Source organism: Lissotriton helveticus, chromosome 10 (genome assembly GCF_964261635.1).
Source record: "Lissotriton helveticus chromosome 10, aLisHel1.1, whole genome shotgun sequence".
In the NCBI taxonomy this organism is placed as follows: Eukaryota; Metazoa; Chordata; class Amphibia; order Caudata; family Salamandridae; genus Lissotriton; species Lissotriton helveticus.
In genome coordinates, this window is record NC_136071.1 from 342,087,796 (window position 1) to 342,100,484 (window position 12,689).

Consider the following 12,689-nt stretch of genomic DNA (forward strand, 5'->3'; position numbering starts at 1 on the left):
GGGTGGATGACCAACTCTTTGTTGGTTACGTGGGCGCGAAGAAGGGGAAAGCGGTGCACAAGAGGACCATCTCCCGGTGGATCATCCTGTGTATCCAGGCATGCTACTCCTTGGCTAGGAAGGAGCCTCCTGCTGGATTGCGGGCTCATTCTACCCGAGCCACGGCGACTCCACTGCCCTGGGCCAAGGAGTGCCTTTACAAGACATCTGTCAGGCAGCTACGTGGGCCTCGCTGCACACGTTCGCAAGACACTACTGCCTGGACAGCCAAGTCCGGAGGGATGGCTTCTTTGGCCGTTCCGTCCTCCGGGACTTTCTGGTGTGATTTTGGTTTGCAGACCCACCACCGGGGTTGGTATTGCTGGGGTATCTATTCTAAGGTAAGGAATCTAATACTAACGTGTCTCTTTCAGATGGACAAGTTACTACTTGTGTAACGATATATCTGTAAGAGACATTAGTTAGTATTAGATTCCTTACCGACCCACCCATCCTCCCCGTTCTGCGAACCAATATCTAGGGTTAGGGTTGTCCCCTTTCAGGGCCCTAGTTTCAATGGCACCAGTGTTGGATTTTAACATGGCTCTGCGTTTCTGGCGCGGAAAAACTGTGTCTAAGAACTGATGTCAGCACGCGGAGGCGGTGTCTAAGTACTCCGACGTCATCACGGCGCCGACGACGGACGTGGAGCCGCAGACGCCTACCGGCGCGCAAGGGTACTGCTACGCAAAAATTTCCGGATCCAGTCTGACGCCTGGGGATATTCTAAGGTAAGGAATCTAATACTAACTAATGTCTCTTACAGATATATCGTTACACAAGTAGTAACTTGTGCGTATGGTACATACGGGGCACTGAACCCCAGTCTCATGAAGTAATACACTTCCATATGAGATGGGAGATGATTGATATCATTGCTCTGTTGGGCATTTTAAGAGATCTTGAGGATTGCCCTCGACTGCTAGAGGGACAAATGGGAGACTGATGTAGACGGAAACCTGATGAACAAAGAATGGGAATGCACACTAGCTTATCCTCACAAAGTATTGTGAAATGTTAGATTTAATTAAATTTAATGTCCTTCATAGAGCTTATGACATCAAAGTTGATAATCAAGATATCACATGTGTGGGATTCCTCCTGATGTAGGCTAAAGTGGGGCAAGGTTATTTGAGAGAGTGTTGCATTTTTTTTTTAACAACTCTTTTTATTGACAGATCGCATAAAAGATACAGCTCTCCGTACCCCGGAGGAACTGCGGCAAATACAGTACAGCATAATCAGCGATTCAGTTTACAGTAATATAGAAAAGAAACCCCCAACCCCTTACCCCAACTTCCCTGACCCACCCCCTCCCCATCCCCTGCACGGCGTCTTTCCCGTACTGTATCAAGTGTACATACATGACAGTAAAGTATTAAACATCACCCTCATGTGCCCGTCACATCCGCCCCTTCAACATCTCTAGTCGGTGCCGCAGGTTCCAGCCACAGACCCCTGTAGTCCGCCCATCTTTTCCAGATTTTATAATGTTTTGTGGGGCAGCCTCTGGCCTCAAATATCGGCCGCTCCAGACCCATACAGAAGTCTAGGCCCTTTTACCACACAATCACTTTGGCAGCTCTGGGGTCCTTCCACGCCTGAGCCACATCCCTTTTCGCCACCGTAAGGCCCAGCAGAAGTAGGTGTCTCTTATAGATGTTACCCCCAACCCCTTCGAGGACATGAAGTAGGTCTAATTTAGGGGTACGGGGGAGGTCCCAACCCAGCACCTCCGACAAACAGTTCCACACTCCTGTCCAAAATCTCACCAGACCAGCACAATCCCACACTGTATGCAAAAAATCCCCCAGTTCGTGATTACATCTCAGACACGTCGGGGACTCAATCAGGCCTGCCCTCCACAGCCTCTCCGTAGTATAATAAGCCCGATGTAGATACTTAAACTGTATAAAGCGCAGACGCATGGCAATAGCCGCTCCCCTGGGGGACTCAAGGGCTTCTCGCCAATCTTCCTCCTCCAGTTCCCCCACATCCCTCACCCAGTGATCCCGCAGTGTCTGTAGATTGTAAGAGCAGTGTATAACTAATGTCTGATAAATTCTGGATATTTTCTTTTCCCCCAGGTCCCCCATGAACAATTTCGCCTCTATTGGGCTGAATTCGGGCAGAGTGTCTAATCCCTCCAGTGTGGGTGTAATTGCATGCCGAAACTGCAGATACCTGAAGAACTGTGTTCGGGGCATGCAAAACTCATCGCTAAGTTCTTGAAATGATTTAAGCGTTGTGCCCCTCAAGACATGTCTCAGCGTGGATATTCCTATCAAGTCCCATCCGTGAAAGCCCCGCAACTGTGTTAGTGCCGGTAGTTGCCCATTATGCCATAGCGGGGTCTCTTCCGTCAGCTTCCCCCACCATCCCATACGACTCAGTGCCTGCCGCCATATCTGGAAGACCACTTGGGTCGCCCTTGGTAACCCCTTTCGCAGCCTCGCTGAATATAGGATAGTGTGCAGTGTATCTGGGTCCATCAGGTATCTCTCTAGGGCGTATGCGGGGTCCCCTCTGTCATTGTACCACCATTCGTTCAAACCTACGCTGTGGGAAGCCTGGTAGTATGACAACAAATCCGACGTCGCCAAGCCACCACAGTAAGAGTGTTGCATTTTTGGACTTTTATCCCCATCCAAATGGTGGGAAAGTCAAATCGAGTTTCTTGGACCACTCTCTAATGATAGTTTGAAGAACGTTAACAGTGGTTCGGGAATCCCAAGTAGCTCCCTCATCAACAAGCATTGGCATAGCCAATAGGTCCCGCCTTTGGGACATTAGAAGTGTTTAGCCATACAACAGTTGATGTTGCACCAAGCATATTGTGCAGCATAATTAAATACATTTAAGGGACCAAAGGCGAGACCTATTGTCTATGCCAATGCTTGTTTAGTATTTGTTTGGCATTTCACTAACAAGTTACCGCTTATTATGGTATTTATTAAATAAACCAATGGATACACGTTTACTTAAGGTTTAATACAAGCTATTGATATTAATATACATTCACAAAGTGGGATATGTTTCTAATCGTAGAATGTCCCAAATATGCTTAAAAGTGGAATTAAAAGCCATTTGTCTCCGAGCCATGCAGTTTCTGTCATCAGCAGTTCTCCATTTTCCACAAGAGCAGTTCAAACATGAATTGCAAAATGTCCTAGTTTGCAAATGTTTGCCACATAATTATGGCTTTGCTATACTAGCCATATAATACATTATTGCTGCATAATCTGAGGATTTAAACAAAAAAATATTTTTTCTCCAAAGGATTAAGGGCCATATGTATCAACATACCCTATAGCGATTCCTAAATAGCGATTTTTAAGGAATCGTTATTTAGAAATCGCAAAATGGTATGTATGAAGAAAATCGCTATTTTTTAGCGATTCCTTAAAATTCCTTAATTGCGATTAGCAAATTGCTAATCGCAATTAAGGAATAATTTCCCATTCATTTCTATGGGCCAGGAGGCCCATAGGAATGAATGGGAAATTATTCTCAATTTGCAATTCGCAATTTGATAATCGCAAATTGAGAATAATTTCAAGGGTGCAGGGGTGTCTCAAGCACACCCTGCTGCACCCCTGAAAATGACATGTGTGCGCATATGGCGCACCTACATGCCCTAAGGGCATGTATGAGCGTCACATGGCACCATTGGATTTTCAAAAAAATGCTTTTTTTTAAAGAATTCGCAATTTACCACCAACTAGAAGTTGGTGGTAATTTGCGATTCCTTAAGGGCATTTTGGAATTTCTTTTTTCCTTGATACATTGCATTTAAGCAATCGCAAAATTTGCAACTCCTTAAATGCAATCGCAAAATAAGGAATGGCAAATTTTGCGATTCCTTATTTTTCACCCAATTTGTTTGCTACATACCATTTTGCGAAAATGGGTTAGTAAACGCCGAAATTCTGCGAATTTCGGCGTTTGCGAACCCATTTGGCCTTGATACATATGGCCCTAAGTTACAAAAAATGATGACTTGTGTTACTACTGCAAAGTGGTGTGCAAAATGTAAGCAGTATGGTTTTAAAAAGACCACATCCCTGAACCTCGGAGTCGCAGTAAACATTTATTTTTATAAACCAGAATAAGGAAAACAGCTAATAAGGATCAAATTAAATGTTTTCCACTCCACGCATCAACCAGGTGCCCTTGCTCTACCAGGGAGTTGGCTGCTGGTCGTGTTGGCTAAAACGTAAAACATGCCCAAAACCGGATGAATGCAAAAACAATGTGAGCAAACCACTTGTGAGGGCTGTTGTTTTGAGAAATTATAGTCTGCACCGCCATTATTCTTGTTTTGTCAGCTCAATGGGAAACTGCAACACACAGAACACTTATATGAACAGATCTGTTCAACAATTCAAATACCATTTTTTTCAAACGCCTTTATAACTTTCATGCTCAGAATCTAAAAATTGAGCTTAATTCGAAAGCAGGTCAATGTCAACTGTTCCTTCCAGCCTTCAGTTTTAGTCTCTTTTAATTAGATCTGGCTGCAGTTACCAATACCCTTTAAGCACCATAACAGAATTGTCCAATTGCAGGACGCTCTATGTCTGGTAGCTAGCTACACACTTGCTTAAGGGCTTAAAGGCCTATAATTCCTGCAACAATTTAGTGCATCTCTGGTGTGTGACGTCAAAATAATGTGCGGAAAAAAGATTTCCAAATGAACTGAGTAAAAACAATTAAACACTCTGAGGCCCGTCTGCAAGAGGCGAACACCTAAGGCATCCAGGCAGCGAGGACTGGGCAGGACTGTTGGGCATAGTGAAGGAGCACCCTTGCAGAGAGCTGCAGGTCTGGGATCAAAGGAACTACTCCCCCGGACTAAGTCAATGGACATAAGGAGAGCTAGGGCAGCAGCCGGGCAGGAGCGCAGAGCAGGAACTGCAGCCCTGGACAGAGCGACAGAGCATCTGGGCAGGACTGTAGAACAGAGTGAAGGAGTACCCGGACAGAGCTGCAGGTCTGGGATCGATGGAACTACTGCCCGTGAAACTTTGAGAGCAATATTTACATTTTGCACATGTCCAGAACAAGCTCAAAAACTAAAAAAACAAGAGATATGTTTCAACCTACCAGTCTGCGACTATCTCGCTCAGACTCCCTCTTTATTCCATTAACTTCATCCTGATGACACTGGTAGGTAGAGCACAGGTCAGCAGCCTTCATGTTGCCGCTGCGTGAAAGTGATCGTGAGGCAGCTGCTTGCGTGCACGCAATCTTGAGGCCACCAAACGCCTGTGGTGGCACTTTGAAAAGCCGCTTACTAGATGTCTCGCAGACAGCGCAAGCGGTGGCTCAGCGAGACCTAAAAAGGAAGCAGCAGTCAAATGCTGGGCTGAGGCAAAAAGCCATGCCCTGCATAGAGAGGAGACGAGCCCTAAAGAAATTTCTTATAGCGCGACAGTGGGATGAGTTACATATAAATATCAATAGTAGTGATTTCAAACCGCCATCACATTTCAGTTGATAAATAACATATGGTATACTGTAGGGTCATTTTTGACTTGGCCAATAAAAATAAATAAATTATGGGAAACACTTAATTTTATTAGTAACAAACGAGGCCTATGTATGCTATACATAAAACCATCAGACATCCACCTAGAAAATGCCAAATGAAACATACATTTAATTTAATGGAACAATACACCAAGACACCTGTGAAAGTTTGTTAACATGCTTTGATTTGTGATTACTTACATGAGATGTCACTTTCAAATCATAAATGTGATTGCTTTGTTTAAAAACATTAAGTGTGGCTTAGAGGAAACTTTAGTTGTCTTCCCACTCATGTAATGGAATAAAAAAATCAAACGCTAATAAAGCACACAACAATCGTCTTTAGGTCAGATTTTTTCATTCTTGGTCTTTTCAACAGACATTTGCTTCCGCCTACCATAGAATACAGCCCGGAGCAATAGGTCTGCCATTTCATCCATTAGCTACCATATGCTGTGAGTGGCAGCAGTTTGAATGATCATTTGTGCAAATCCACCTAAAAATAAGTGCTGTTCAATCTCAGGAATCGTGGGTCAATACTTTACTTTTCCAGTGCTTTTTTTCTTTATATTCTTTACCCTTTTTCTCATACGTGTGTGTTTAAACAATGTGTTATATTAATTCACAGCTAGTAGTACCTCTTTCGTGCACTAAAAAGGGGTCCCTTACCTGTTCTGAGTACACTTCCGTACTACAAAGGATTCATACTGTTCTATTAAAATTGTACGGGATTTTTTGTTGTTGTAAATTTAAAGTTGTTACTGCAAGCACGTGGCACAAGGTTTGGATGGCATGTTTTTTCTTTTTTTGGCATATCCTTCCAATAATAAAAAACATCTAATTCCCACCAGTTTGCCAAGGCCAGACCGTTTGTCTTTGCAAAAGCTTGTTTGTCATTTATTCACAATAATGGAGCATGGCAACAAGTTTAAAACATTTTTTTCATTTGTTTCATTTAAGATCATGATATATTTCAAACAGTGTTGCACTGCTGAATGCATTTATTTTTACCAAACAATGTGTAATGTCCCAGTGGGTGCTGCAGAAAGTAAATGGTGCTCTTCTGGGCACCCCTTCCTTTCTGTTGCCACTACGTTTGCCATATGTGGGGGACAGGGGTCTCAAGGGGCAAGAGATTGGTCACTGCTGTGACCTCTAAATGACATCCATGGATTAACGGCTGATTATTTCTTTGGAAAAAGTTATGAGAGATGCCACAGGTCTGATCCATTTATTATGAAATGTATCACAAAACGTAGTAGGCTTGACATGTTCTAAAAATCATGTTAAGGCCAATATACCTTTAATGATGGATTGCCAATACATTGTTAAAGCCTCTAATCTCGTATGGTTCCTACTGATTCAGGAGGACTGCCTTTGGGCAACATAAGCGTCAAAACTATTGGGATAACGTCCAGTCATACCATCAGAATATGTTGACCTGGTTCCTGGCTAGCTCACAGTGCACCTTCTGGTCCATTAAACCTTACAGGGTACCTGGTGGTATCTGCAACCTCAGAACATGACAACCCTAATTCCCCCCCAAAACAATTGCGGAAACAGATCTACCCTTTTGTTGTTATCTCAGGCATGCCCAAAGGGGGACGCCAGTAATACACAAATTGGCATTTCAAACATTTATTGAAGCATTTATTGAAGCAATTGTTCTTGTGCTGCAATGATTAGTAGAAGGAAACAAAGCATTGTAATCGGCATTAGAAGAATGGTGAATAAGATTAATAATTCAACCATTACAGTTAATATATTGAGTATATGAATACCTACCACTAGCTATCCTAGAAAGCATAGGGTATATGTGGTTCTTCCAGATACCTTGGAGGGGGTCTAACTCCCATTTACCTGTTTCATCCAGAATCCAGTCTGGTGTAGAACAGGCCGTCATCCCTCTCAGGATAGTGATGAGATTTAGCTGGGCTGGAATTCAGGCATGGGTGATCACAACAATCCATACAAATCTCCTCTGCCGAACAAAGGCTTCGTGCAGTTTGTAGAACGAAAACTAGATCGATTTGCACTGTGCCTGAGTTCAGATCCTGCTGACATTGCTGATTTATCAATTCAGGACTGTCTCCGAACAGACAACAATATGCAAGGCACAATGTACTTGGTCCTTGGACAAAATGTACAGTGGTATGATGATGTGCCTACGAAGAAATGTATTTGTGAGCAAAACACATTCTGACTACGCTATCGCAAAATGTGCTTAAAGTCATTGTCTAAAAAATGTAAACTTTAAACGTGAACATGTAAAAATGGGAGCGTGTTTGCATAGGCCCTATTAACCTTACGACATTAGAGAGCTATGTTAAATATTTTTCACAGTGCTCTACAGCTCCCTAGACAGTAGTTCCTGGTTGATCTCTTGTCACTCATTTCATCTGCAGTGCGCTGCATCCTTGTGGCCACTGTTTCTATATTTGGTAGGCCCTTTAGAATGCTATTGTTCAAAGTTTCAATGTTTTATCATTCTAGGATAGCCAGCACAAGTAGGAGGCCATTGTTGCCCATTTTGGATTTTTACCACAATATTGCACTGTAGACAATATTGTTCCATTGTGGCCACAACTGCAATGCTTACTGAGCGGCCATCTTAGAAATAGTATGCACATAGCATATCGTTGTTTTACCTTTTCAGGATGGCCAATAAGTTGTTTCTAAACATGGCAGACATGTTGTATTTTTAAATAATGATACTCTATGCACAAAACCATTCAAAGATGGCTGTGCATTAAGCATCGCTCCGCTTGGTTCAAAGTTGTACTTTTTTTTATTACAAGCATATGCCGGTCACATTTAGCTGCAGCATTTTTCTTTTTCCCTACTTATCTTGATTAATTTCTCTTGCATATTCTTGTTGAATTTGTGTGTTTTTTTTGTTCGGGTGGATGAATGCAAGATTTTGGGCAGCAATGCAAGGGTGAGTAGTATGAGGTTTTGTGTTCCTAAGTTCAACAGTGCCTGAAGCGTCACTTTCTGTTACAAGCCATATCGTTTGGCGTTGCCAGCGCCTCTGAGAATGTTGAGTTTCACTAAAACTTTCTGGGGTCAGTACTGTAGGCAAAGTCTTGGTAAATAATATAGCGTAGAGATGGTATTTTATTAGATTGATGTTTTAACCGCATGCGCGCTGCGGCTTTTCCCGCGGTACGCGGCGTTTTATAAAAACGCGCGTTACATGACGAGCTCAGCTCGTCAGCGTGCGAGCGGCGCAACTGATGACGAGCTCAGCTAGTCATCAGCGCCGAAGTGGTTAAATATTTTCTTTACAGTCTCCTAGTTCATCAACTTTTCTTTTTTTCTTTTATATTTGGTGTATTTTAATATCTGATGAGGAAAATGTTTGTGGGAAATGTAGCCATGAGTAGATATAGTTAGTTTCTGTAGTTTCTGTAAATTTAGACCCGACCTTTCCCCACTTTTGCTTTTGTTAGGGATTTTTGATTGTAAATATGTATTATAAAATTAAACGGTAAATAATTACTTTACAGTATTGAAGTACTCCTTTGATGCCACTTTTCAGTGTTAAGTATGCTACAGGTTTTTTATGTTTAATGCACCGTCCTGGTTAATGCAACAATAAATTACTGAAAATTGCTACAGAATATATTTGTTTGCGATGAAATCCAAATCACGGTCATCGGATATAGGTTCTAGCTATGTACAATCTAATTAGAAATCTTTGCTACACAGATGCTTTTTATATTTTCTTTTCTTTTGATTTTGTTTCAGGCCCAGCAGCCGGTGTTGAGCAAAAGATAACTATACCTGCAGTATTACCTTTGGATACAGATGATCTTCATGTAGACAGAGGGATATCTGAAACCAAAACGTCATCCCACGTGGATTCAGAACCTCACCATGAGCAACCAACTGGTAACTTCAATATATAACTATTTTGTATAATTTGATGAAACACTTAAACATGTGTAATTTTGGTACTCATTCCGAAATTATTAAGATTTATGAAATCTGACTTTTTTCTAAACCTTCTGTGGAAAAATATAAAAGGTAATCTTGCTTTCAGTAGTTTCAACACATCTGTTTTACTTCAGAAGTGTTTTAGTTTACAGTGAGAAATGATAGGGGTGTATAATTAAAAAGATCCTGCGTCCTATTTGAAATAGAGATCCTTGCCAGAACTGTAAGTATTTTTTTTGTTTGTTTTGTCATATTAGAGCTGCAACTTAGTGCTAAAAACATGGAGCAATAGCACTGCGGGCAGAAGACCATTGCATTGTTTTTTTTAATAAACTGCATTCAAGACAGGTAGTTGGAGGGTGCAGCACATATTCTTCCTCTGTCAAGAAGTTATTCCATTACATTGCATGCACATCCATAAGCGCATTAAGTACAATTTTATTAGCTCAGTACAGTGATTCTTATTGGCACCTCCATGCTTTATCTTGGTGAAGGAACCAGTCAATTCTCACCTGTAAAGTGAAGCAGTTTGTATTGTAGTCTTACTTTAAGGACTGTTTAGAGTGTGTAGCTAGCTGTAATTCTCGGGGTACTGAGAGAAGCAGAGGAAACTGAGTTAATGTGGGCAGCTTCTCCCCTGTCTGTTGTCATGATCATATACATTTTTCATTCCTTTATGGGTATTGCGTACATAGTCTCAGTCCAAACCAAAAAAAAGACCCAAATCTATAGATTCTGGGATTTGCTAACATGTACACTAATCTAAGATGCCCCCCATGTTTCAATGCAGTCAAGATGGTGTTTACTCTACTCCCCTAGACCTCTTTGTCTTTTATCGCCACTGTTACTATTGAGAAAAACAGTTAATATACTATACAAGCATAAAGATGTGAACAGACCTACAAATGTTCTTTAGATCGAAGCTTCCATGTGGAAACCTCTGCATGCTTGTTGTGCATACACCTGAAGTGTTCTTAGGGGAGTCCTTCTGCTTCAGGGTGCTCTTCTGCTGATGTGCTTCTTCTCTCTCAGCTTGATCATACCTCAACACTTACAATCTCATTTTCGCCTAAACCTAATATCTCTCACCTCAATCCCTCCTAACCTTCAAACATTGCCTCAACCTCACAATCGCCTCACCAAACCTAGCATTACCCCCTACTACACCCTCATGATCTACTCAGTTTAACCTCACTACCTCCTCCCAGTGCCTTATCTTAATTTCAGCCACACGTCTACTGTACCTACGTGTTACGTCTCTTATTTGACTGTCACACTTTGCTAGTTTGGTGTTACAATCCTCACTTGGTAAACAACAACTTTACATACAGACTTTTTCCATTGCCTGTACTTGACATTTGGGCGGACTTTATTTCCTGGCATGCAATAAGAGTAAGGAGGTAGTAAAATAATGTTTTGCAGGACCTATAGTGCTGTCCACAAACTTACAATGAACCGTATCCATGCAATAAATTAAAGGCTGTCTTATGTTTGTATTAAGAGCAGTTATTTCTTACCTTTATCTATATCATGTCTAGGTTTCTGGGCATGTGAATATTTGGCTTCCGAGGACACCTTTGCTGACTAATGCAACTCAATTCCCAACTCCACTTAATAATGTCTCCTTTTTATGGTGCTGTGGGTATAAAGCAGAACAAGGCCTGTCACTCTCAATTTAGGATACATTGACCTGGTTCCTGCTCTTCTAAATAAAACGGTTTGTTGAGAGGTGAGGTGTTAAATGTTCTAGCATTCATTTATTATATGCACACCAACAATGTAAATGGTGTTCTTATAATAGTGAATGTTTCAACCTACACAAGTAAATATGATTAAATAAGGTGAGCTTCACAGACATACTCATATATGCTACACCTTTCCGCTTCAGTGTGAGTTATTCTCATTATAATGAATAGTGCTTTCTCAGCTGTAGGACAAACTTTTTTTTACGGCCAACAGTATTATTTGAATGCCCTTGCTACTGCTAATTTCTCAGAGCCAAAAGGCTTCTCTTGCTTCTGATTTCTTTTGCTGAAAGCTCACATATTACAGCTGGATTGGGCATAGACTGTCCATGGGCTCTGCTGTGTCTCTCCCAATTGACTTCTGTCCGGCATTTCCTTAACAGTCAGTGTTCATTGGGATACCATCCACATATGGATTGCTCAGAACTTCATACTGCGGAGCACTGTGATGAGACCTAAAGTTATTTAAAATGATTCATTAGTCTGTGACATTCATTTTATTAATTTCAGTTGAGCCTATTAAATTAAAACGAAGTTCAATAGCTGGAGTATTTAGAACGAAACCTATATCCACATGTATGGCTTTAACCGCCAAGTCTAAAATAACATTTTAGTAGAATTGAACATTGTTAGGCATGTTTTTATCTGTACACACATAGCTTATTGCACAGTGGCACCATCTATGTATTCTGGCATATCCTAACAGTTGTAAATATGAAATTTACACCATGAAATTGAGTGATGAATGTTAATCAAAGCTGTGTGCCCCTCAACCTCACACACTAGTTTCTCAGAAAAAGTTCTGCAGCTGGTGTCTCCAAAATGGTATAAATCTCTAAAAGACATCATGGAACAGGATTAGCATTGCTAGCTGTGATGGATAGGCTTCGGATGATCCAAAAGCAAGGGTGCATTGGGGACTCAACTTGCTAGATCTGTCTGCTGTCTTTGCTGCAGTATTGCATAATATACTAATTTCCTAGCTTAATGAGATGGTTAAAAGATGCAGCTTTGGATGTTTCTCATCTTCCTTGAAGAATCGTGACCAGGTATTCATTCTACCTCCACATAATGTTTTTTATTACAGAATAATGTGTGGTGTCCCACAAGTGTTAACACGAAGTCCAACTCTTTTCAATGTCTGCTGTGTCGGCCCATGAGCCTGGTTAATCAGAGGCAAAAAGAACAGATGATGGACGGAAGGCTGAACAAATCAAACATTCAGCCCTACTCAAAGATCTGGTTTGAATCCATTACTTTTTGCTCACCACTCCACCCCAGTATGGACCCAGCCATATGCAAATCGATCTTAACCCTGCTCTCCATGGGAATAGTCCAGCCCGAACAGCCCGGCCAGGTCGTCCCTGGACCGTAAAAAAGCATCCTGTGACCGGGATCGGGGAACCCCTCATCAGCCAGGCTATCTTGAATCCA

The 12,689-nt window shown here is 41.7% G+C and overlaps 1 protein-coding gene across 31 annotated transcripts in view; it reads left to right on the plus strand.

Moving 5' to 3' along the window:
* MAP4 (microtubule associated protein 4) overlaps positions 1–12,689 on the plus strand; it is a 1,839,191-nt gene that overhangs the window by 1,040,155 nt on the left and 786,347 nt on the right. For all 31 annotated transcript variants that reach the window (XM_078662502.1, XM_078662520.1, XM_078662498.1 and 28 more), the window contains one exon: positions 9,322–9,465. In XM_078662502.1, coding sequence (XP_078518628.1) covers positions 9,322–9,465 — 144 coding nt within the window. The remainder of the gene's footprint in view (positions 1–9,321; positions 9,466–12,689) is intronic.